This window comes from Natator depressus, chromosome 1 (genome assembly GCF_965152275.1).
Source record: "Natator depressus isolate rNatDep1 chromosome 1, rNatDep2.hap1, whole genome shotgun sequence".
NCBI lineage: Eukaryota > Metazoa > Chordata > Testudines > Cheloniidae > Natator > Natator depressus.
Genome location: NC_134234.1, coordinates 334773939 through 334800834, shown reverse-complemented (window position 1 = coordinate 334800834; position 26896 = coordinate 334773939). Strand labels below are relative to the sequence as shown.

General features: G+C 39.2%; 1 protein-coding gene across 15 annotated transcripts in view; it reads left to right on the top strand.

Moving 5' to 3' along the window:
* CELF2 (CUGBP Elav-like family member 2) overlaps positions 1-26896 on the top strand; it is a 694215-nt gene that overhangs the window by 360692 nt on the left and 306627 nt on the right. For 3 of the 15 annotated variants that reach the window (XM_074942649.1, XM_074942645.1, XM_074942646.1), the window contains exon 1: positions 9375-9629. The exons of 4 other annotated variants lie outside the window; for them this stretch is intronic. In XM_074942649.1, the coding sequence (XP_074798750.1) occupies positions 9523-9629 (107 nt within the window). In that variant the 5' untranslated portion in view covers positions 9375-9522. Of the gene's footprint in view, positions 1-9372; positions 9630-10490; positions 10550-23687; positions 24160-26896 lie in introns of those variants that run through there. 8 more of the 15 variants (XM_074942643.1, XM_074942641.1, XM_074942655.1 and 5 more) reach the window with 7 other exon arrangements.

Sequence of the window (26896 nt, the reverse complement as noted above, 5' to 3'; positions counted from 1 at the left end):
AAATATTTGAGCTATGGTGTTACATTGGCTTAGGTTTCTTTTAAATTTAGTTACTAACATTTTGTTTAAGTTGAGTAGAATTCTTGGCAGTACACAAGTGTTAAAAGCAAGTGTGTCTGATATACAAGGGAATACCATGGAGTTGGGGCACTGGGAGGTGACGGGTGACCTCAGTAAGTAAACCATATATGTTATATCATGGTGTTTGTATCAGTATTTCTGTTCTTTTGGAATGATTAGGATGGATGTGACAATGGGGAGTGACCAAGTACAGATTAGTGGCAGAACGTTATCTGAATGAGATGAATATTTCAGAGAGATTATTCTGACTGTGTGTGTGAGAGAGAGAGAGAGAGACCTTGAACAACTCATATTACTTTTCTATGCCACAACTTCTCTTTCTGTAAAATGGAGAGAATCATATTTACCAGCCCAGAGGGGCATGTTGCAACGCTTAATTACTTAATTTTTTAAAACTCTTGGAGATCTTCAGATGAAATGTGCTACTTCAATGCAGAGAGAAGAAGAAACTGTTCCTTGGGCATTGAAATGATTTTAGCTTCTTCATGATTCGAGTCAAATCTTTTCCCTGATGCTGAACATGAATTCAAAAATGCATTCATACTTCAAATGTCAAGACACTGCAGATGCTCCCGTAAGGCTAAGCAATACCTGCTGGTCCATTTGATACTAAGCCAACTGCCAGACAAAACCACAGTGAACCATTATAGTGTCAAGACTCATATCTGAGATTTGGACCTACTGACACTTACAATGCGACAGTAACATTTCTATCCTGGAAATTGATACTCAGCCCCTTGTAAGAGTCCTCTGCCTGGCATCACTAGATGAAGTAATTGCTCATTTTATCTTCTGGTTGTAAAGAGCATTGTAGGATCTAAAATACCCAGCCCTGTTTACCATCCCCCCCCCCGTTATCAAGTCAGATGTCAGAAATCAGGTGTCTCCGTGCTTCCCTGACAAGAACAAGGATGTTAAGGAGTGAAGGCCAGAACAAAACTGGCTCAAGGTTTTATAAAATGCATCTGGGAACTTGGGCTCTAAATGAGCCATAAAATTCCCCCCATGAGGTAGAAGTGGGGTTTCTGCAACATTGGATCAGAAGTGGAAAATGCCACTTTGGAATGCTTATTTTTCCTTGTTGTTTCTATAAGACGTTCTATGCAGGTTTGCCTTTATGAGGATGCTATAAAACTAATAATGATTTCCATAAAACTATTGAACAAATAGCAGGAGTATATTTCAACACCACCAGCAAAAAATAAGCATTTCTGGTCTTCATGCGAGCCACTCAAGCCAATTAGCATGAAATTTAATTTGCATTAATCAGCACAAGGTCAGCAAGAAGTTAACTTGATGTGTGGATTTTCACATATAACAATTTAGTGGGGGTGGGGGGGCTGTCCCTGCAGGGTGCTGAGGTGGAATTGAAGATGCTGAGCAGCTTGCAGGATTGGGCTCTTAAAGGAGAATAGAAAAGTGCGGGTGGGGGCAGGATTAGGAAATGTTTAAGGCACAAATCAGTATGGTGTAGTTAGAAATCACTTAAGGTATTTATATATTAAATTAAGAGATTTTTGAACCCTTGCCTTTTCCTTGTTAAGACCTTGCAGGTGGTGTTTTCCCTGCAGCAGATGGTAACATTGCTAACACCTAAGAGCTCTGTCCAGCTGAACATACATGCTGTCTTCTGCAATGTGGAGGCCCCAGAAGGCTGCAGATGGTGACTATGCAGTGGATCAAATGATACAAGAGCTTAGGTGTGCAGCTGGAAAGTACATCCCTTCCTCCAGATCCACAGCAGTGTCTTGAACACCTTTGGAATGGAAGGAGCTTGTGCAAATGACTAGTTTCCTCTTGTATACTCCCTGTTTAGATTCAGTTTTCTTCCTGTGCTGACATCATGGATTTTTACTACGGAGCAACACCCTGTCTATAGATCTAGGTCCTTTTCTGGAGCTTCTCAGAATGGTACCTGCCCACAGGGAGTGTATGTGCCATATGGAAATTGGGGAGAGAGAAAGGAATATTCTACGGTCCTTGGGTGAGCTGGCAGAATTCTTGGGGAGGTTGCATGGCATTTCTTCATGTCCCTGACTGAACTACATTTCAGAGGAGTTGGCCCTGGCAGCCTGAAGCACGTGTCCTCCTTGCCAGAGAACAAACCAACCTGTTCCTCTCCTCAAGACCTTTGGGGACATGCTAAGCTTATTTCCTTATGTCATACTGATGAGCCCAGTAGCCTTGGGAGGGGGAGAATCTTGAGCAAAACTACATGGCCAGTTCCTAGAATGAGTGGCCACATAATTTGCAAGGCCCACCAAAGTCTCCACAGCTGTAGCATCACAAGGGGACATATCCTTGGGGCAGGATAAAGTCTGTAAGTGTTGGACAGTGCTCATGGCCCTTGGCATCAGGTAACACCAGTTGGAGATGAGTACACGCAGAATCAAGATCACGGTTTGTTTATGATTTGGGGCCAAATCTTCGGCTGGTGTATTTGGACTTAACTCCGTTGATATCAATGGAACAACACCGATTTACACATGCTCAAGAGCTTGGCCCCTTCATGTCTTAAGCAATATTTTTCCTAGTTTGTTTTTTATATATATATAGTTTAAACCTGTCATTTGTTTTTGAATGATATGTCAGAGCTCATAGTAGCACTTTTGACATTGCGATCTTTGCAATTTTTAAAAACCTGTGCTCTGATAGATCAAGGAACATTTAGCACAACAAAACCTAAATTTGGCCAAGAGTTTCAACAGTGATTAGTGATTTCAAATGTCTCCGTTTTTTGGGTGCCCGACTTTAGACACCTTCAAAGGGGCATGATATTTTCAAAACATGCTGAGCATCTAATAGCTGAAAATCCAGTCCCTTTAATATGACTCAAGTTGAGCACCAAAAAATATGGAGGCGTTCAAAATCATTAGCCACTTTTGAAAATGCTAGCCAAATTTAGGTTTGGGCAAAAATATTAACTATATGATAGCAGGAGAGAGGCACTTGAAATCAAACTGAAGGTTTATATAACAGGCAATTTTTTTATTTAATCAATCCTAATGCTTTAAAAAAATGTACAGCATTTAAAGAATCGCAAAAGTGAGTGATGATTATTTTGTAGCATGTAGTGCAATTAATTAGTCAAAGATGAAAGCTACTGAAACAAGTGTTTATAGTTGCTTGATTATGAAATTTTTACAGTTTTTCTTGTAGTTCTTAATCAGTTTTGTTTTATGGTAACTGTGTATAGAAATAGATCATTTTCCTTTTCTTTTAGTCTTTCAGTGCATGTATAGTATGTAATATATGTCTGAAAATTTTCATCTTCCTCCTTCAAAGTCTTATATCCTAGAATTCTAGCAGTCATTTATTCAAGAGTCCTCAGCTAGCCATCAGCTTCCCGAAGTCAGTAGGAGTTTGCCTTCAGTTTTTTTCATTTGTATGTAGATTTCTGGAGCTAACATGTCATTTGCTTCTATCACATTGTTCACTCTGCTTGTGCATTATATCCCTTCCCTCACCCTCGCCTATTCGTACTGTAAGCTCTTCAGGGCAGGGACTGTCTACTACTTTGCACAGCACCTAGTGCAATGGGGCTTCATTCTTAGTTGGTCCTTAGGCACTAGCATAGTAAGAGAGAGAGAATGATCATTCTGGATTACAGGAACAATAGAAGAGTAAAATGTATTATTGTTTTATTTCTAATTTTAATCTAAATTGATGAGAAATCATAAAACTCTCATACATGTTATTGCCCACATGTATGCCATCCATTCAAGCAAGTATACAGTATTTACCTGAATGTAAATAGATACATATGTAAATACACTGATCATGTGATGTCATATGGTTTACGATATCATACAGGGCAGAGCCAGAGGTGGCGACATAGGAGCTGCAACCAGTTTAAAAATAAAGATACCCTAGTTTAGGATGTGCAGTGTTCTATTTATATCAAAGACAGTTTAGTTTATTTTCTATTTTAAGTCACAGACTGTAACTGGAAGTTGTCATCTCTCAGATGTATCTCTGTTTGTCCTAGCTATTTCTCTCTGTGCCTTTGATCTGCTTTCTTCTACATTTTTTTAGCTGCTGGTTGGATGCTATTATGATATGTAGACCCTTCCAAATAAATTGTTTACTTTGCAGAGGGGGGCATGTCTGAAATCACAACATAGCCAGTTATCTGTCAAGTCAAGAATTTTCTTTAAAATGTGCTGATTTATCATGTTCAAAATGGTGATTTGCCATGACTTCACCTTATTTTTTTAAACTGGTGCAAAAGGAGTACTGAAGCACATGATTTAAAAAACCTTTTTGTAGTTCCTTCTGGAGCCTCTGTCCTCCAGCTGCTGAGATGCACTGCGTCAGCTCTGTCGAATGGGAGAATGCTTCTTCTCACAAACAGAGAGGAAGAGCTGCAGCAGGACCATTGGCACCAGCTGTGGTAGGAAACTTAAAACAAATCATCTTCTCTTACTGCCTTAATAATTATTCTTATCATTTACACAGCACTTTACATCTCCCAAGTGCTTTTTGTACGTTATTTAATCTTCACCACACCCCATGTGAAGCTCATACACATACAGTAATGCTAGCAAAAATCTCTTCATCACTCAGCCTGACCTGCATTTTGCAGGTCATTAAATATTGTCACTTCCATTTTTTAGATCGGAAAAGTAGACAGAGAAGCTAAAACTCTTGCCCAAGGCCCTGAAAAGTTAATGCCAAATCTGACGCTGGGAAGTTCCATTCCTCTATCCTGTGTTTTTACACTAGAGGATCATGGTCCTCTCTCCCTTTGCTTCATTTTTACCACAGGAGTTTGAAAATATGCCTTCTTCAGCTGGGGTGTTTCATCTTAGCACAAAGATGGCAACCCTAGCAACTGCAGGCATGTATAGTTTGCACAATGCACCAGTACATTTTTCTCAAGTATCAGAGGGGTAGCCGTGTTAGTCTGGGTCTGTAAAAGCGTCAGAGTCCTGTGGCACCTTATAGACTAACAGACGTATTGGAGCTTTCGTGGGTGAATACCCACTTCTGAGATCAGGGCCCCATTCTGCTGGGTTCTGTAGGAAGAGACAGTCCATGTACCATGGAGCTTACAACCAAAATGAACTGTATAAACAAAATATGAGGGGGGAAACTGAGGCATTGAGAGGCAAATTGAGGCATTGAGAGGCAAATTGATTTGCCCAAGGTCACACACAGGTCAGTTGCAGAGCCAGGAATAGAGTGCAGGTCTCATGACTTCCAGCTCATTGTCCTATTTACTGGGCCATGTTGCCTCCCATTGTTTATGATTTGCAATTTTTTTTAAATAATGGCACATAAAGAAAACATTGTGGTTCCTCTCCCAGTGAGAAGGTACCAAAAAATCCCACTGAGTTCAGTGCTAGCAGAATCAGTCCCTCTGCTCTGAAGTACAGTGGTGCAAATAGCAGGTTTTTCAGTTTTATGGCAGTCCCAAAAAATTAGGGGGAAAAATAGCTTCAGGTGAAAACACAAAATTTTCCGAAGAGATTTTGGCAAACCAAAATGCTGGAGAGAGAACGTTTTTTGTTTTGTTGTTTTTGCATCAAATGAAACATTTCATTTAGATTTTGAATTGAAAAAATAACAACACCTCCCCCCCCCCCAAACTGAAATGCTTTTTTACAACCAAAACAATTTGGCAAAATTTCTGAAATGTTTTAGTCATCCCAAATCTTTATTTTTTTTATACCAAAAATGTTCAGCCAGCTCTACTCTGAAGTTCCTATTGACATAAAGACTTCAGGCCGTCGGAGTGTCTCTCGTTAATGGGAGACTTTGGAGGAAGCAGCTGGCTGCTCTTGATGGTGATAGAACCCAGGTGAACCATCCAGCTCCTCTCCCAAGAGAGATGCCAGAAAGGACAGCCATGTTACTCTTTTAAGTGGGATGTTGATTATCTGCTGCCTGAAACCTTGCATAGTCACTTCAACTAGTGCAAAGTGGGTGTAAAATGTTATCGCATCAGAACTGTAGCTCTTTACAATATCATTGCGTTCATTTTGCACAGGAGTAAATGACAGCGCACAATCTGGCCTTGGTTGGAGTTGTAGGTTCCTCTTGTGGGAAGGTGTTAGATAATGTTCTCTCTATCTTAGGCACTGATACGGATTAGTCCATTGTTGTAGTCGCTGAGGACTTTACAATCTTTAATGCCCTACCTTAATACACCCTGTTGAGATAGGGCAGTGCTGCTATTATCCTCATGTTACATGTGGGAAACTGAGGCACAGAGAAGCTAAGTGACTTGCTCAAGATCACAAGGGCAATTTGTGGTGGAACTGGGACTTGAATCCTGATGTCCTAAATCCTAGGCTGATGTTCTAACCACTGGACCATCTTTCCTCTGTATGTGATCAGATGTAGACTGGTGCCCATCACATGCTATTGCCCCTTTATAGGGCAGTAGCACAGTTTGTTTTGGATATATGATAATTCTGTTGTTTTCTTGAGCAATCTGAATGATTAAAAGTAATCCAAGGGGAAGTTACAGAATATAGGCCAGTCCCTCAGCTGGTATAAATCGTTCTTGCTCCACTGACTTTATGCTGGTCGCCATGAAGCCTTTGCAAGTAATTAACATTGCCACAGCATTCAGTTTATGCAGGACAGTATAATTAGTATGGGAAATGCTTACATAATTTCTAGGAGTCCTGTAGGTGCATTAAATACTAGCTAAAGAAATTGTAAAGCTTTTAATGGCTACCACTGCATATGTTTGTATATAAGAATCTACAGTATATATGTAGAAGTTACATATTTGTGATCTGATGCTAACTGCTGTATTTACCTTAAATTCTATACCTGGGATTTCATCCTGACAGAAATCAGATAGCCCAGTGCATGTGGTTTAATCTTCCCTTAATGCTATATTATTTTAAAGGCACTCCTGTTTAGTACGTCCTGCAGTGGAAAGGTAATAGGCATCACACATTCCCACTTATCCTCAGCAGCTGTGATCTCACTGCAGATGTTGCTAAGTCAGTCATTTCATTTTGTATGATAGAAAAATGGGTTGTTTTTGTCTTTTAGTTTTACCACTTAGTGGTTTTTGCTTTGCTTTCTTTACACTGTGGATGAGTTCAAAATCCTTAGACTTCATTTCCCATAACTGCTACTTTTCCTTCCGTGTAGGAGCAAAACTGATCAAGGATTTCCCAACACCAGGTTCAGTCAGCTACCCAATGCAAGCTGCGTTGATTCCATAACTAGGCCCAAAGGACTCTACAGAAGCCATTTTAATCTGTCCTAAAAAGAAACCATTGTACTTTCTTAAGATGGTGATTCCTCCCATGTTTTTGGACAGTTGTAGCAGTTTATTAGCCGGTGCCTGACACTCCGCATTCAGCTGTGCATTCTCTCACATACCCCGGAGCTTGTAGTCCTCCAAACATCAATCTTATGAATCTGAAACTGGGGTGGACCAACCCAATTGCCATGGCAGGTTACAGCAGGCAAAAGTGATTTGGAGATGGAAAGCATTTGTGCACCAGTACAGAACTCAGAACTTCATGTTCAGGGAGGGAGAGAGAGCATCTAGGGTGCCAGTGAATCTAAAGCACCAGTCACCAAAGCCTGAAATGGCAGTACTGGAGCTAGGGTTTTAGGATTTAGTATTTGGGGTTTGAGTTGCAGGACTTGTCATGGTAGCACAGCTTTGTCCCAGCCAATTCTCATGACTGCTGCATGGATTTTCAGTAAAAGCTAAATGCAATGCCTTTTAGTGCACTTTGGAGTATGTACTTTTAACAATGAAAATGCACTATTTGTTTTGCAGTAGTACCTACAAGCCTCAGTCATAGACAGGACCTCTTTGTGCAAACACAGAACAAAAAAGACAGTCACTGCCACAACGAGTTTACAATGTGTAAGGGCTTTTCTTCACAGCAGGTTACTGCCTGACAAGCCGGGGATGAATCTACAGCACCCCAGCTTGCTGTGCAGTAACTTCCCCTGTAGACTAGCCCTACGTACAAATCTAAGGACAAACCTTTGCCCGCCATAGTATCATGTTTTCCTTTCACTGAAGGTGAGAACCCACCATCATATTTTCTGGGTTGGTGACTGCTTCCCCAGAGCCCCCCAATCCCCTCTCCCACCCACCAATGAGACCAAACCCAACCAGTAACACCAACATTCAGTAAGGGAATCCTCCAGCTGTGAAATTATGTTCAGCTCCAAACAGGGATACACTAGTGAGTAGTCCATATAAGATACTGATGTGTGGTATAAAAAGGGGGACTCCCAGGAAAAATCCTAAATCAAGACACACCTGAATTTTGGGACAGTTTGAGATTCAAGTCTGTCTGTAGCTTAGTGTGCAAGGCATACACTCCGGCCCTTCAAATAATTCTGCATTTGAGGCCTGATTCTCATTTACCCCGATTGCTCTTCGCACCACTCTGGTAGCATAAAGGGGACCTCATGGAATTGGTGCCCACTTTAAGATCTATTTACACTGCCAGAGTGGAGTAAAGAGGCCACAGAGTGAATGAGCATCAGTCTCTTGGTGTTTTAGCAGGGGGGAGCCCACATATCTACATATCTGGTTTAGACCTTAAATACACGAGATAGAGATGAGGTATAGAGGTTTCTCCAGCAATGGCATGAATGAGCCCAGATGTGAAAGTACACTTCATTTTGACCCCATTGGAAACTTGTGATTAAGGGCCACTGTTTCTATTGAACTCAATAGCGAGGGTCCCATTGGCTTCAATGGGAATAGCTTTTGGCCCAAATTGCTTTACAGATGTGACTCTGTGGTCTCTTTCACAGATTGAAAGTGAATAAATAGTAATGCAACCCCTAATGGCTGTGCAGAGATGTCTGTAAAAGCCGCACATCCGCATAGCCACCGGTGAGGCTGAACTAGGTCATTTGCTACGGCAAATGGCAAAGGCAAACTGAAAACTCTCAAAAGGTCCCTAAACTCTCAAATCAACAATCCTCCGTTTCTCTGATCAGGGCTAGTGGGTGCTGTAAAGCCACTCAGACTCAAACAGGGCAGGGGGTAAGAGGGAGAGAGAGAAATCCTACTGTGAATCCAAAGCCCCAGAACGAGATCCTAAGCAAAATCCCTTAAAGCACACAAGCCTTTCCAGCCACAGCCTCCATGTGCTGCAGTATTGATAATTCACAAGGCAAACAAAAGATGCATTTCATATTTTCATTTCACCAAACAGAATAGGAAACTCATTAATTAATTTTTTTGAAGGGGGGGGAGGTTACTAATTTTGTTGATGGTAATCAGGAGAGCTAACACCAGCCAGGCAATAGTGAACGCAAACAAGACCCCTATAGGCAGCAGAGTGCATTAATGTAAAATATGCCCAGACAACATAACTTGTCAGAGAGGATTATTTCTGCTTAGTGAATCTGCAGGGGCCCCTTTGCTCCACCACTCAGCGTCTGACTAGAGAGAGAAAGAGTAGCCATTAGTGAGTAGCAACTGTGGCATTGATGTTTGAGCGCACTTCTGAACTGGCTTTTGTTGAGAATATCGGTGCAGAAAGCATGCGCTGTCCCAAATCCGCTGTTACTATGAGAAATGAGGAGCTGCTTTTAAGGTATGTTGTCTCCTTTGTTTAATGTGTGCTTTCTAGTTGCCTGGGCCCGCTGCGACTATAATCATGCTCTGTATTAAATAGTTTCCCTATTTAAAAATTTCAAAAAAAAAAGACAGAGAGGCATTGCTGTGTGCAAGCAGCATTTCCACGAGTTACAATTGGATTTAACGTGTCTGATGACCGATGTATTAAGAAAAGCAGGCAACAAATATAAAAACATCTGAAAGCTGGTTCTTCTTTTATCATCTCCTTTGCAATATTTTTGCCTGATTCATTATTCTGCATTGGGTATGGAATAAACATGGAAAGAGACTCCATATTAGAGCTAGTGCCCTAAATACCACTTTTAATTTTCACTTAGTCTCCATAAATAGCCATTAACGCTCTACCTCGTCCCGATCACTTGAAGCTGTTCAAAAAATGTGTGTGAAAACATGTACATATGTGTGTGTATTCTTAACGTACCATAGTGTAGTGGAGAGCAAGAGGCGGCTACCTATCTCAGAGGGAGAGAGACAGAATTATGCTAGAATTGGCACCCTGCTTTGAAAAATGTAGTCTTTTGTTTGTTTGCTAGCAGACATTGTAGCATTGAATGCATCTTTTGGTCTGACAATGGGACAGCTGAACAATGGAGCTGTCAAACTAGCTTAATGCATGTCTGGGGCTTTTTTTTTTTCTTAGCCCATATTTTTTATTTTTTTATTTGTATAGACTGTATAGTACGAAATGTTGTAGTATTACTTGTTTATGGGTTTTTAAAATTTGATATCCACTGTTAATAGTGGGGGTTTTGCATCTTGTAATTATGTCTGTTGCATTAAGTTGAAGATTTATTGCTATCTTCTCCTTTAACTGTAGAGAGAAAACTTACTGATTCTGAATGCTTACAAAACTGATGTCCATCTGGCAAATACAAGGTTACTGGACATGCGTTTACAATATTTTATGTCTGATCATTTTAACTTTGACTGTTACGTTGATGCCCACTGTTTTTAAAATTTTGTTTTGGCAATGAAAACTAGCTACAAAGCAGACAGAGATACATACCATTTTCCATTTTTGTAATCCAACTGCTCCTATTACATTAGGATTTTTAAGGTCAAGCAGAATAATTTACATGGATGGTTCCTGTCCTAAAATCTAACAAATTAATACATATGACAGTTCTTGAATTATCCATCTATTTAGAAAGACCTTGTTTATGATTAGAGTGTTGAAGAAATTTTTGTTTATGGATTGGACGTACTCTTATAGTCTCGTAAAATACAGTGTTATGAAAAGAAACTCATTTACCAAGCTTTCCAAAATCTTTAAATCATTTATCAGGACAACTGCACATACCTTAAATGGGATATTGTGTTGTCAAAAGCCTGGAGTTTCCACAACTCTTGAAGTCTTTAAATAGTTTACAGCTTAATTAACTAGATCACTGGCCTTGTTAATATAATAAAAATGTGGACTTAATAATAGAAACGATTGATATGTAGCTATGTTGTTTGGCTTTTGTTGAGAACAGTTTCTTTATAGGGCTTGTTTTTGTTTACTGCATTCCCTTGTGTTAGTTTTATGAAATCATACCGATGTTTAGAGGAGAGTAAATGATTTCTTAACAAATAAGGATATATTGCTGAGAGAGAGCTCTTAGCAGCATACATTTAAATAAAATTGTTTTACTGGAGCCATTCAGAGTGCCTTGTGCTTATGGTGGGTTGTTTTTGTGCCCCCCCCCCCATTTAGAGATAAAACAAGGTGAACTGATAACTCTTTTGGTAAATAAAAAGATAAAATGACAAGTCATAAAAAGTGCATGTGTTTAACTTAAAATAAATAGAAGTTATAACATTGAAAACTTTTGCTTGCAGGACATATTTTGCAATCAACCACCATAAAAGTTAAGCATGGTTTTAACATAATGAGATCATGCTCAAAGCCTGCTATAGTCACTCTTTTTTTTTTCTGTACCTTAGAAGAACTTTTTCCTTCCAGAGAAGTGTTAACTAGTCCCCACATGGCCAGTACTTTTCTGCCCAGGACCGTGCAGCTGGGGTGAGGTATCTTTTGTCGAGTTACCCTCCCTTATGCAATGCATTCTAGCAGCTGCTCTTATCATGGTCCCTTGTGATTATCAGGCAAGAAAGTATGTGGTAGCTTGCTCCAGATTTAATGTAAATACCCCTTTAATAATCACCAAAGCTGGGTGCTAATGACAGAATGGCAATTCTTCAACTTTATCAGTCACTAACATGTCACCTGTACAACATACCCAGCTTCCTTTGTTGAGGAATCTCGATTACCAAACCTGTTTCTAAACCCAGACCTCACAATGAGTTCATACCGTACTGCCACTAGTACGTTGCTTTGCATATTTTGAGATTAGGCTAACTGATAAAACGCAGAGGAAAATATTCTATACAATCAGTGTTCATCTGGTCCAGTATACTCCAATGGCATCATATAACACTTTATTCACATTAAAATTGAAACTTACAATACAAACAAAACTCCTAAAATATTATCCTTATTCTTCTGTGGATATTTACTGGATCATTGCTCTTTTAGTCTTTTATTTAATTATTTTTAACAGCTAAGATTGTGAAACAGGTTCTTGTTTCAGAAGAATTTGCAGGTTAGAGGTCTCCAGCAATAATACTTCAGGTGTCTTTACCTTTAACCGGTTGTGAATGGGTGAGATTCAAAGAGCAATGTGGCACCCAGAAATTGGTAAACTTGTCAACATGTCTTCCCGGAACAGTGACAAGATAGCTAATTCACACACTGCAGTAAGTAGTTGTTTGTTCCTGCAATGACCAAGTGTAATGCTAGAAGGAATTACAGTTCTTAGACCAACCTAGCAGAGCAAGACGAGCTTGTGTGTGAACCTGGGAAATGCCTTATCAGAGTGCTGTAAGAAGACGGTAGCTGTAATGTATTTACTTATTAGTTTGTAGTCTTTGTCTATATTTTCTTCAGATTCAGGAATTACTATCTCTAACATCAATGTGCTAATATTCTCTTTGTTAAATTAAAATAAAACTGAAGTGTTTCTGTTATCAAATTTAAGTATGTAAGATTGCAAACTGTACCTTTGTGGCTGAAAAACAAAGGACAACATTCAGTTAATATTCATATCTAGAACTTTTACGGCAAGTGTAGATCGTGCTTGAATACTTAAGAAGTCATTCAGGAGTGAATCAATACTAATTATTGTAATCAGGAGGGTTAATTAGCTGAAGATGCTGCTGATGGAAAGTTCATTGCTTACAGCCCTGAAAACTCCTAAGTTGATGAAATCTGAAAGCAAGATGCCTAAGAGGACTTTATATCGAGAGCAGAGTGGCTTTCATTTGGCATTTGAGGGGCCGGTTTTTTCAAATAAGAAAACGTAGATGTTTTGCATTTTTATATCTATAGAGGAAATGAGAAGAGGCAACTGAATCTCTATTGAAGAGCTTTCTGTAATAGTTTCTAATTGAACGCCTTTTGAGTAACCAGAAAGTCTCAGTGTTACATTCATTTGTAGATTACCTATACATTAATATAGATACCCCTATATGTCTGAAATCTTGTTTCAGCAACTTTATTGGGTATCCCTTTACCACTTTATTATTTGGTTCTTTTTACTGCGTGGTTAAGCAACTTTAAAAAATCATTGCTTTTTGACTGCTCTGCCCTCTAAGATACCAGTCACATTTGTTCTGTAGAAAGGTATTCAGCTTCTCTTAATTAAAAGGACAGTTATTAAATTACCAATTTGTGAATTTAAGTTACATGATATGGAATAAAGGCTGAAAGGGAAAAAGAAAATGTTGTTCATGAGTGTTTTGGGGTTCCCACACTTCACATAACAATTGTGTTTCTTAAAGTGAACATCACTGAATTCAAGAAGAACTTAGATATATAAAAGCTTTTCTCATAAGTGGATGGTGAGAAGTTTGTTTTTTCCCCCCATATGGTCATATCTGTTAAGATTACAGTCCAAATGAATCCCTGTGTTTGTTTGAACACACTGTCAAAAAAAACAACCCACTAGTAAAGTGTTATTTTGAAAGGCAGAAATTCTTTCTCAAAACATATCATTCTCCTCTCTTTAATGTCATTAGAGATTATCTAGTACAGGTGCTATTTATCTTTGCTTTCCTATGACTGTTTTACTGCTTCCAACACATTTACTTGTATGTCAGCCATATAAAAGGTAACTGAAAATGGCAGCTGTTGAGAAAGCATGTCGCCATGCCTGGAATGACATGCATTATCAGGGCAGCATGAGCTGCTGGCACTACAGCCCATTTCTACTTGACCCGTCGAATGATTGGCTGCCTGGGATAGTGATGAATCACTAGAGTTTATGAAACAGGACTGCTGGCATTCCCACAGAGGAAATCAAAACTGGAATTTTCCTCTAACACTATTGTCGTGGCAAAATAAACCCCGGCTCTTTGTTTTGCTTTTGCTTATTTTATCCTGCAGCTAAAGCAAATGTCTCAGTTAAGCTCATTTTAATGCTGTCCTTGGCAAGCTAAACATTGTGCCAAGGTTACCTATCTCTATTAGATAGAGTAGGAATGATTGAAACCCCATATCTGAGCACTCCCAAGTGTTGGAAAAGGTGGGATCTGGATCTGAATTTGGGAGGATCAGCCACATCTTTATTTTTTTTAATTGGTGTTGACTGAGAATGACTATCCAGGAACTGGCCCAGTATATGAATAACATATAGTAAATGGCTTTGTTTGTCTGGTGTAAGAGTCAGGTGACCATTTAAAGGTCTGATATTTGATGTTCCACTAGTTCTGTGAACTCATGGTACACTTTGGAAAAGCCGGGGCTCACAGGTTTTTTGCTTGCCCATGATGTATACAATTTCCATCTCATTCATAAAATAGGAAACCTAAAAACCACATTGTTTGGATTACACGGTTTGTTCTCCGAGTCTTGTGCTTGTAGAAGGGCATCTTGGTCTGTGAACCTTCCAGTGTGCTGAAGAGATTGAGAGACTCTTGAGTGGGTCACTAGCTGCTTCGCAAGGACGTAGCCATTTGACTTGCTGCTTGCATTTCAGTGTAACCAACTTCAAGTTTTGTTTGTTTCTACATGCAAAATACCTGGGGTGTCCGCTAAACACATCACTATCTAGCTCTGGCAATAACTTTCAGTTTTAGTCCCCATTCAACTTTGTGATCCAAGGGCATGGGCACCTTTTTCTATTTAAATATATATGCCTTTATTTGCTGTGATACTTTTTAATCTTCTAGGGTTACCATATGTCTGTATTTTCCTGGACATGTCCAGCGTTTTGGTTCTTAAATTGCCATCCGGTAGGACTTTTTAAATATCTAAAAACATCCGGGATTTTGCCATTATTGTTTTTCCCCAAAGAAGAGTTGATCATTCAAGAAAGAGAGTGAATGTTCAAGTCAAAGCTGCAGAAGCTATCGGAAGCCTGCATCCCAAGAAAGGGGGGAAAATTCATAGGCAGGAGTTGTAGACCAAGCTGGATGAGCAAGCATCTCAGAGGGGTGATTAAGAAAAAGAAGAAAGCATACAGGGAGTGGAAGATGGGAGGGATCAGCAAGGAAAGCTACCTTATTGAGGTCGGAACATGTAGGGATAAAGTGAGAAAGGCTAAAAGTCAAGTAGAGTTGGACCTTACAAAGGGAATTAAAACCAATAGTAAAAGATTCTGTAGCCATATAAATAAGAAGAAAACAAAGAAAGAAGTGGGACCGCTAAACACTGAGGATGGAGCTCCCAGTGCTTGCGGGAGGAGGGGTAAACGCGGCGCATTCAGGGGAGAAGGTGGGGCCTGGGTGGGATTTGGTGAAGGGGTCCAATGGGGCAGGGAGGGGGCGGGGACTTTGGGGAAGGGGTGGAGTGGGGGCTGGGCCAGGAGAGGTGGGGCGTGAGCAAATACCTCTTTCCCCCCCCCCCCCCGGTGGAGTGTCCTCTTTTTTTTTTTTGAATGTTCAAATATGGTAACCCTATTATCTTCTGAGTCATTCAGCAATTGCCTCTCTTAGAGACAGGATACTTGAGTGCATGCATAGCTCTTATTATTTCAGCCCTAGCCCCCTGGCTGCCCTCCAAAATTTCAGAAGCATTCTAGGGACAACTTCTCCCATTCAGCCACTAGTTGGTGGTTGCACCCCTGAGCTGTCTTGTCTGACCTTGAGGTGGGTGAGGAGTAAATACTGCACTCATTCTGGAACATTCCCATGATAGCAAATCAGCAGGTCATCTTCAAGAAAAGTCTTTCAGCATAGTGCTAGACAATAGCCTGCCACTGCTGAATAGAAATGGGGATAACTGGAGGAAGAAATAAAGGGTGTGGAAACTTCTTATCCCACCTAACTAATTGAGAAGAGATGATAAAGCTGCAGCAACCTGACAGAGACCATTAAGACAACGATGCCACTTGCACAGGTGAATAGCTGCACACATTATAAAGAGATGTGGATGTTATGTTACTGAATTTAAGGCCTGATCTAGCAGCCACGCTCAGTTTGCATCTGCAGTATCAGGCCCCTGTAGAAAGGAAATTCATAGATTCATAGATATTTAGGTCAGAAGGGACAATTATGATCATCTAGTCTGACCTCCTGCACAACGCAGGCCACAGAATTTCACCCACCACTCCTGCAAAAAACCTCACACCTATATCTGTGCTATTGAAGTCCTCAAATCGTAGTTTAAAGACTTCAAGGAGCAGAGAATCCTCCAGCAAGTAACCCGTGCCCCATGCTACAGAGGAAGGCGAAAAACCTCCACGGCCTCTTCCAATCTGCCCTGGAGGAAAATTCCTTCCCGACCCCAAATATGGCGATCAGCTAAACCCTGAGCATATGGGGAAGATTCATCAACCAGATACTACAGAAAATTCTTTCCTGGGTAACTCGGATCCCACCCCATCTAATAGCCCATCTAATTCTGCAAGTGATCAGAAAATCTAAGATTTTATATATTCATTCTTACCGACCTCGTTTCATCTATAAAAGACCTTTGGTTTTATTTTAGCCTTTTCCTAACTAAACATGACTGACGTATTTTCAACCAAAATGTGAGGAAAAGCTCACTCTAGAGCTTGGGAACTTGTCTGCAGCATTTCAGCCCACATTTAATTTTAATGAGAGAGTTATATAACTCCCTTAAAAATCACAGATACGAGCTGTCCCTGAACTGCAGCAGCAACGTCAGGTTTTCCCCTGCAGTGCTGTTCAAGTGAATCATGCAGAGAGACTTCTCTGTGCAAAGTTGATACATGCACATTTTATTATTTAGTGAGACCCCAAAATGTACCCATCAGAGCTGGCCGAAAATTTCTTGATGGAAAATGCTGATTTGTTGAAATTGAAACTTTTGTGGGATTTTGTCAAAATGTTTAATGGGAAATTATCAAAATATCTCATTTCTATCTCAGTTCCACTCTGTTGTTTCCAATTTTATGTTACAAATTATAATATAAATGACATAATGATAAATTAAAACAAAATGTTTCGCCCTCATCAAAGATAAAGCTTTTAACAGCCAGTAAAATTAAACCATTTTTAAAAAGTTGAAATGAAATATCCAGGAAAAACTCCAGTATTTTGACTTTTTTTCCCCTGATCAGGGATGAAACAAAATTTTAAAATCTCAAAATTTGCCATGAGATGGGAATCCCAAATGTTGACCATCTCCAGTACCAGGAGTTTCAGCACCAACAGATTTTAATTTGGAAATGGGAGTTCAGGAAAAATTAAAGTGAGATCCTCTCTTAGGAAAATAACCAAGGGAAAAGGGTGTAGCTTTCACTTAGAATGTCTTGCAGTTTTTCCACTTTTTGCTGCAGTTGCCTTGTTATAGTGGACTTTGTCTGTTGGAAATAGCAGTCTTACGTAAAGATAGATTTTTATGTATATCCATAGTAGTGTAACTTATTTCTGAGCACCCAGGTGCGTAAAACATATTTCACAAACCAAAAACATCCATGGAATGCCCTGTCCAAAAGAGCGCACAATTTAAGAATAAAGTAAGATAACAGCCAATAACAGCAACAAATAATGAAAACAGAATGAGGTGAAGGGAGGGTGGAAGTTACATTAGTCATGTCTGTCTAGCCAATCAGGTAGGCTACACAGACATCTTGGTAGTTTAACAACAGAGGTAAACACTTGAACTAAAATCCCCGATCCTATTTGCATCTTGTACCCCCCCCCCCAAAAAAAGTCTGGTTGGGTCCATGTTCTTTTCTAATGTTTCTCTTCCCCCCACCCACCATCTTCCCCTTTTGATTCCATCCCATATTTTCCCTCCTACCTTTGCCAGTTCTTTCATTGATGAGTTCAACCCCTCACCCTACACGCCTACTGGTTTAATTCAGTCCCTGCTCAGTAGCTACTCACTCCCTCTCGCCTCCCCCCACATCCACCCCCAAACAGTCAATCTCCCAACTGCACAAAACAGCCCACAGAATCCCAAGCAGACAACATATCTTAGGTGATCCTGGAGCTCCGCTTCTCTCCTCTGAAGGGAGGCAGGGACTTCTGCACGTGTTGAGGAGGGATGGCCCAGTTTACAAAGCCAGATATGCAACTCCTCCCATCAGTGCTTAATTTGTATTGAAAGAGGTGCCAGGGTTCAAGCAATTAGGTGTTGGGTTCAAGGGTTTTTTTGTTTTTTTGTTTTGTTTTGTTTTACATTCTGACTGATGCAGCAAGCCCAGAAGTGCTGGGGCTATGAACTGCCAAGTCTAGAGATGCCGGGGTTCAGCCATGGCAAACCCTGGCACAAATTAAGCACTGTCTCCCACCTCAGCCACCATAATATTATTACATTTCACTTGGGAATGGACTAATACCCAAATCCAGCAATAATGAAGTCCCATCCTATGTTTCTTCTCCATCACTGTCTGGAAAAGAGGCTTTTTTTTTTTGCTCAGTGAATAGAGCAGCTGTTACTTAGTAGGAAATCGGAACTGCCCAGTGCAAGCAGAATCCTAGATTTCTCTCCCGGATAAGCAACGGCTGTTCCATTCACTCTGTTGCTAGGATCATTCAGTGCTACTTGTGCTGTGGGGAATATGCCAGTTATAAAAGGACTTAATGAATAACTGGGTTATGGGAGGACTAGGAGTGAAAGAGAATGAGGTCTTAAAAATTCTCTCTCTCACACACGTGTACACACACACATGTGCACACACGCACATACGTGTATACATACGGAGGTATGCAGCAGTACACACAAGTAGAACCTTCACTTCAGCAGTAATGCTTTTCATTAGAACTATAAATTAACAATGGGATTTTAGAGCCCCATCCTACGTGGCATGGTCCCAGTGAAGCCACTAAAACTACTGTAGTGGTGGTACTGAGCTCTACATTCAGTCGTAAATGTTTGCAGGATTGGGACCGTACTTCTTACAGATGACTGTTGACAGTATTTGCAGAACATAAGCCTGAGTAGGAACGATTTTAGAGCCAAATACCTTTAAAAACCCCTCCTTAAAATGTAAAATACGCTGTTAATAATGTTCACCTTTTGTCATAAAATCTTGCCTAATTGCTTTAGAAAAGATAAAGTTATTATTACTCAGCAAACAGAACAAAGGCCTTATACCCACAGTCTGATGAAATCACCTTTGTATCAGTATAAAACAGGAACACAAGAGAGAGTGGGAAGTTTTACTATAGCAACCAAGTTTACATAATATCATTGTTTTTCAAGCGAAGGCTCTGGAAATGCTTAATTCAAGGTGCTGTACTAATTTTAAATTACATTCATTTCTGCGAATAACTAATTACGGGGGAACAGACCATAGAATCAGACAAAATCTCTAAGTACCTAATGTTTATTGGTATTTAAATTGCATTGACTAGACCTAACCAAAAATTGATATTTTTTTAAAATCAAATCGTCCCTAAGCACTTTTTAAAAAACAAAACAAGAAACATTTATACAATTTTAATTTAAGAATGTGATGCGATAAAGACATGTTTGATGCTGGTTTAAAATAAAGAGCAAGCCTTGGAGGCATAGTAAAATAACCATAAATGAAGTTTAGGGCCTGATGTTGTACAACCTCACTCCCAAGAGTAGTCCTGAATCTCTCTTCAGGAATCGGCTTAAAATTAATGAATTACTCTCAGGAGTAACGGTTTGCAGTCCCTTTGATTATGCCACACAGAGAAATATGTTTGTCGCTTTTGTGAAGCTGCATTTATAATAGTTTTGTTGATTGTCAGTAACATTTAGGGAAAATAGAGTAGAAGGTATACTAATTTTACAGAAAGAAAAAGATCACTTATCTTAATGCTTGTTTCCCTCCCTTCCTGCCCCTCCAGAGATCTGCTACAAAATTAAGCCCTTACTCACTGGGAACCATGAAATGAAAGAATTCATTACCTGCTAGTATGTACGCTACTACTTTCTAGCCTGTGGTCTGTGTGGCACAGGTGTTTCTTTGTGAAAGACAGTGAACATTTTATGTGCATAGTATAGAGCTGCTTGGGCAGATTCTTATCTCACGTACATGGGTGTAAATCTGGAATCACTCCACTAAAGTCAAGGGGGTTTGCTCCAGATTTACACTACTGTAAAGGAGATTAGATTTCTGTTAGAAGCTTGCTCTGATGCCCAAGATCAGCTGAAGCTACAGCAGTGCTCGTTGGCCTAGAGGGGGAATAAAGTAGAATATTTGAACTCTCTAGACTGCCTTGCGAGCTCATTATGTAATGACATCATTCAGAAACTTTCCCTTGAAGTGCTTCCAATAGTAGCATTTCCTATGTTCAAAAATGGATGGGAAGTTGACTAAAAGAATGACAGTTAAACTTGCGCCAGGGGTGGGGCGGAGGGGGAGGGGGGAGATCATGAGCACGATGCCAGACTGGACTGAAGGGCTTACAAGGGGGCTCTGCTTGATTTCTCCCAGACTGAATTAGAATAAAAGGCAATGATATCAGAACGAGCTCATACCCTTGAAAGTGATGCAACTCTTAGCTATCACCTTTCTTCCAATTCACTCTCTTGTGTGGGCCTTTCCTATAAAGACAGATTTTTATAATGCTGAGCTGCTCTAGAATACTTGGCATGGACATAGTACATAGTTCAAAGAACTGTACAAACAGTGACTAATCCACAACATTGTTAGGTAAATTAGTATTATCGTCCCCATTTTACAGATGGAGAAACAGAGGCAGAAAGATTAAATGAGTTTACTAAGGCAGCCAGGGCCAGATCCTGTTCCTCTGAACTCAGTGGGCATTGGATGGGGGCCTACCGCAGTGGCATAGATGGGATTAGAACCCAAGAGTTTCTGACTTCCGATCCTGGGTGCCTTCCTCTAGACTAACATAAACTATACCAACTGAAAACAACAGTGACTAAATCAGCCAATAACTGATGCTCCAAAAGACCATGTTATATCTGTTTGATTTATGCTGTAAAAATTAAAGGGACCATTCCATTTTTTTTCAATATTTTTCAGTATTTGATAGTGATAAGTTCTGCCAAAGCATTCTTTCTTTAACTCAACAGTATTTCTTAACATTTTTTTAAAGTCAGTATTGCGAGAGCATGTGCTTTGATCACAGAAATGGAGTCAGTATTAAAAGTAACAGAGAACCATGGTTGTAATATTGCTGTGTGAAACACGAGGAATTTTTTTTTTTCACTTACCCTCTGGATACTATATTAAGTGAATATGCAGCCACTACATTATTTATATTTGGAAATTAAACTCTTCAAATACAGCTCTCTCTTTCCCTTCCCCAGTAAGCTTTTCTTGATTAAAATCTCCGTATCCTTTACAGAGTGGGTTTCCTTTTGTATTTGACCCTGGTCCTGCCTCTAACTTTTAAATAGCAAAAGCAAATGTGCTTTGAAAAGTGTGTTACACTGTAGTTGTTAAATAAAGCAATAACCTATGCACTTGTAATGCTTTTGCTATGACCTACTTACATACTACTTCACCCTCCTTATAGTATGATTAAAAGCTGCTTTGAATCCACTATTCCCTCAAGGGATTTGAGGCTAGAATTTAACAAACTGCTGAGAAGGCTTAAGTCAGTAAGAGGGCTTCCCTACAGCGTCTTCCAGCTAATTCACATGTAATTAAAAGGAAAATAAATATTTCAAAAGAACATATGTTTTAATGAAGTATTTTTAAGCATTCATACCTTAAGAAAGGGACAAATATATACAGATCTCCTTATTTCATATGCAGATTTTGAGCACAATTCTTTGTGATTTTCCCTCCTTTTGATGCAAAGAACTGATTTATTTAAGGTGAAATTTTTTATTCATTAAGACTGTCTTCTTCCTAAATGACCCATGTAAAGCTTGAGGGCCAGGAATCTCTGTATTTGTCTGAAATTAGAAGGCACCACAAAACTTTGTGTGACGGGAAGCACCTGGGTGAGACCCCAAAGGGTCAAATGGTGATGGAGACTTCTTATTTTAAATAATATCTTCATCCTTATTGAGCTCTCTGTCTGCTTCGTCAGGGCTAAAACCTTCCCCTTCTCCAGTTGCAAGATTTTGAAATTGAAAGTTAATCCAGCTCTAGTCTAGGCTGGATTAACCACCAGGAAGGCCTCAGATCAAAAGGCAGGGGGCTGCAGCCAGCCGGAGAAAGTTGTACTGACTTTCCTTCATTTCTGTTTCACACTGATTCTTCTGCCACTCTATGGGTTTGCTCGCAGATAGGATGCTGATGAGGGTGGCATAAAAGGACCTATATAGAACTGCTTAATAATACTGTGAAGTTATTTCTTCAGGTTTCCGGCTCTCCTAGGCTAGTCAGAGCAATAGTTTTAAGTGAGCCCTTTTTCTTTAAACTTCTAAAATAGGCAAAAAGTCTAGCAGCCTGAGGGTTTTTCTTTCTTTCTTCTACTTGGGAATGATAAAATGTCTTAAGCAGTGAAATAAACTTTTTAAAATTAGCCCACGTTGTTGGATATTAACAGTAAATGACAGTTGGCCCGAATTATAGTATTGATCAGCAGAAGTACATTTCGGTGTAAAATTTGAAATGCTAAAGATGAAATGTGCCCAATGTAGTCATCTTTTGTATCTTCATTTTGTTTGATTTTTTTTCATTGGTTATATCCAAAATTACAAAATGTAAAAAAGAGACTCAGAAGGAGAAGAAAATACAGTAGCAATAACAAATTGTCTAGCTAGAGTCCTCAGATCACCCTGTAATCTTTGTAAACATCAATTATTTTGCCAAGAGCTGCATTGCATTGGAGCAAACAAGTATAAGAACATAAAGGAAAATGTACACAGCTTTTCACTTTGTTTGGTTTTAGTAATTGGGTGAGTGTGTATAAATTTCTGTGTGTGTCTTGATTATTTGTTTTCTATATCAGCTGTGCTGAACTCCCGAGTATATCAGTGGGGGGCAAGGATTTTGGCAGATTTATATATAAAATGATTGCCATTGTTGTTAGAATGACTACTTTTTATCATGGTTAGCGGAGAAGATATTTTCACCCTTCATATTCCTATGGGCTGCTACCATAAACCTGAAATGGTTGTTTAAGCTTAATGGAAGCCAAGCCTTGGATGTGGGAATGTTGAATATATAAAGCCATTACCGAGGAACTAATTGTCTTTGTATTGTTTCAATGCTTCTAATGTTTTCAGGTTATATAGTAATTGTCTTTCCACCACTAAATGGCAATTTAATATTCTTACTGTGAGAGCTGTTTGTGTTTTAACTAGCATGTTTTATAAATTTCAGAAGTGGAATTATTTTTAACAAGAGGCTCATTAACAATACTGAGATTTGTATTTACATGGGAACATGCATTATCCCAATGTAGTGTGTGTGTGTGTCCAAAACATTCAATTGTATAGGATTGCTAGTAGTTAATTTATTTGCCAGTGTAATGAGTATCGGTTTGAATATTTTAATGGCTTTTACGGAGTTAATGCATTTTACTTTTTAAAGTTTAGTTAGATGAGACTATATGCTGTTAAAATCTTAAGTCCACTTCCATTTAACAACAAGAAGTCGAGTTCCTGAACTATATTTTAGGTCATAATTGCTCTTACTGCTGGAAAATGTAAAAGGTTAAAGGAAGTCAGTGCAATTAATCTACACATAGATTTTCTCAGTTTCCAGTCGTTTTACAAGGTTTTATCTTGCCTACATTCTTAACGTGCATTTTCCAACCCATTGTGAACACCTACGGAGGTGCATGGGTTAAACTCTAGCTGCAGTGGAAAAGAGGCTCCGCCTCCCATTTCAGCACCTGGTGTTCTATAGACAGTTGCCTCAGCAGTAGATTTCAGAGGGGATTGGAGGAAAACAAGAGGGGGAGAGAATGTGACAACTGCTGACTCTGGCTGCTGCCTTGGGGAGGCCTCTCGCACCTGTCCCTGCCTGTCTCTTGGCCAGCACAGTTGTTGAATCAGACAAGCATAGAAACATTCTTATTTGCCAGACCAGAACGGTGTGCACAGAAAAGAACATGACTTCTTCATTCAAGCTGGATTTTCTTCCGGAGATGATGGTTGATAGCCGTTTGCTAGTTTCTGACAGACTGTAAGTAGAGATTCAGTTGCCTGACAGCGTACAGATATAAAATTGAGCTCCTCTGCCTCTAGTAAGGGAGCTTTTTAACATTCATATTTCTTAGAGGGTTGGGCATATAAACAAAGCACTGGCTTTGCCTCTGACTTGCTGCTGGGAGTCTCTGTGAGGAGTGTTTAAGGGAGAGTAAGGATTTTTTCCCCCCGGTAACTTAAAATTGCTTTGTGATACGTAGTTTGCTGGCCCCCCAAAAAGGCAGCAGATGCATGTCTTATATTTAGTATTCTGAGGAGGCAGATTGATAACGATGGCTCAGGGAGGAGGAAGAGAAAGATAAGTATGATTTTTATATTCTGCTGATGCAATATGGAAAAATGCACACAAACCTCGCATAAATAAATGCACTCTTCTGCCCAGTGAGAATTCCAATACAGATATTTGTCTTCTGCATGTATCATTTAAATTTGGTGTTGGTATGCCAAGTTGCTTATTTCCTTCAGTAGTATAAATAAAGATTCACTTATAAAAATTAACCACTAGTCCAGCCTTGGATTTGCAATGGCAATTCCCTTTCCGATTCACATGAAATACTAATAATCAAGTGTAAAAATAGGTAGGTTTAGCATAGTGCAGAAATTAGAGGCAGTTTTGACTTAGTCCCAATGGTTTTATGGTAAATATAGTGTTAATTAATGTGAGGATGGTTGTTTCATATGTAGTGGAACCACTGATAAGGTTTATTGGAATATGTCCAGTGCTGGAATTTCAGGGAGAAAAGTATCCCTCCAATTTATGTCTGTCCTATTAATCTTGATCTAAAAGTTTCTATTATCATCCGGTTAGGCATTGTCAAGTGGTGAGTATTTTCATGTACTCCGGGCATGCAAAATAAAAAGAGAATGAAAGAAGTAACCAATTGCTGAAATGTATGAAAATTGAATACCATGTTATTGTATTAAACATTCCTAAAATGCCTTTTATTTTGATGCTTTTCTTGTAGTCAGAATGATAAATGTGTTGAGTTCTTTTAGAATCAGGTAAGAGGCTTTGCCATTGGCTATATACCATATCTGTTCCGATGGAAGTAGTGCTTAAGTTTAAAGTGTAAATAAAGCTATGTATGTGAAATAATGACTGCCATCTACAACTTGCTTTTCCCAAATCATCTTGTGTATTGCACCCTGTTGTAAGACCATTCTGAGTTTTATTACTTACTTCACTGGCAACAAACTTCCTTGTAAGGTGTTATGTTCTTTTCCTAGTGTAAGAAGCTTTTTGAGTAGATGTATTCAATGGTAGCCAGTTGTTCAAGCCTCTGAGATTTAATAAAAAGGGAAGGGAGGAAACATAATTCATGTGGATGACCGATACCATTCCAGTCATTTCATTTACTGTGAAGAACGGCTAAGTGTTTGCATAAATGACCAAGTCCAGTGTCTCAATTCAGGTAATCTTAAATTAAAATAATGAATTTCTTGCTTGAAATTTTTCTTTAAGAAATTGTGTTTATTAACACCATTCCCTTACTGCTTAATTTGAAAGGATCTATATTTCTCTCCTTTTACATAAATTGCCTTGTAAGCATACATTAATGTGCAAAGTTACAGCCTAAACATTCAGATAGCTTCTCTAACAGTCTTTCGAGATGACCTGTCAAAGCCAAGAATTACCTTGTTTTCATCATCTCAGCTTGATCATATTTCTACCTGCTCTCCTTCCAGTCAGTCAGAAAAGATATTGCTAATAGACATCTTTGAACTCCATGGGTCTGTTAACTGAATTTGATAATGCCCCAGTTGTCACTTAGGCTTATGTAAATCTATCTTCTTCTTGCCCCTTGCAGGGTGAGTACCATGTGAAATTGTTCCTTCTGCAGCTGCCTTTATACATTTCTCTAGGAAACTCCTATCCTGTATTCTAGAATATCCTGAACAGAATAATCATTCTGCAGATGCAGGTCCTATTGCTTGTCCAAAACAATACAACTTGTTTTAGACATACTTCAGCCTCTTCTAAGTATATCTCCAAAAACTCATGTCTTAATGATGGAGAATTCTTGGCATTTTTTTATGCTATTTAATCTGTTCTTTTATTTGGAAACTTTAGTCCTCTAAGCTGCAAGTATTGTATATTGCCTGAGAGAGGAGAATTGTATATTGCCTGAGCACGTATAAGTAAGTATTGTATATTGCCTGAGAGAGGAGAACTTGCTTATTTACTAGATTTTATTGACCAAATTATGACAAATTCTCGAACGGTTGCTCCATCATAATAAGAAATCTTTGCTTTCTGCTGATCTAATAGCTGTGAAGTTTTATGATTTCCAGGGATCATTTGCCACGCATATAAGTTAATATTCAGACTAAGTTGGTATCTGCTAAGGGAGAAAAATTCCTAAAAGAATTTTAAAGTAAATGAAATGTGGAGGCTTTGCTACGCATAGTTTTAGAGATTGATTGCACATGATGGGCCATTTGTCATGTAAGCATATTGCCCTTAAAATGGCCTGTTCCAGACGTCCAGAGTGACACCATCAGAGTATAAAACAGTTTCAACTTTTGGCACAATGTATTGGAGAGCATACACAAAGTTATCATCTTAAACAAAACTTTTAACCTTGCCAGATTATCTTCCTGTAGAACATATCTTAATTCAGTCTTAGCAAGAAGGAATACCCTATTTTAAAGAATAGTAGCTACCAACGAGCAGATAAAAATTGGCATTTTTATTCACTTGACCCCTTCTAAAG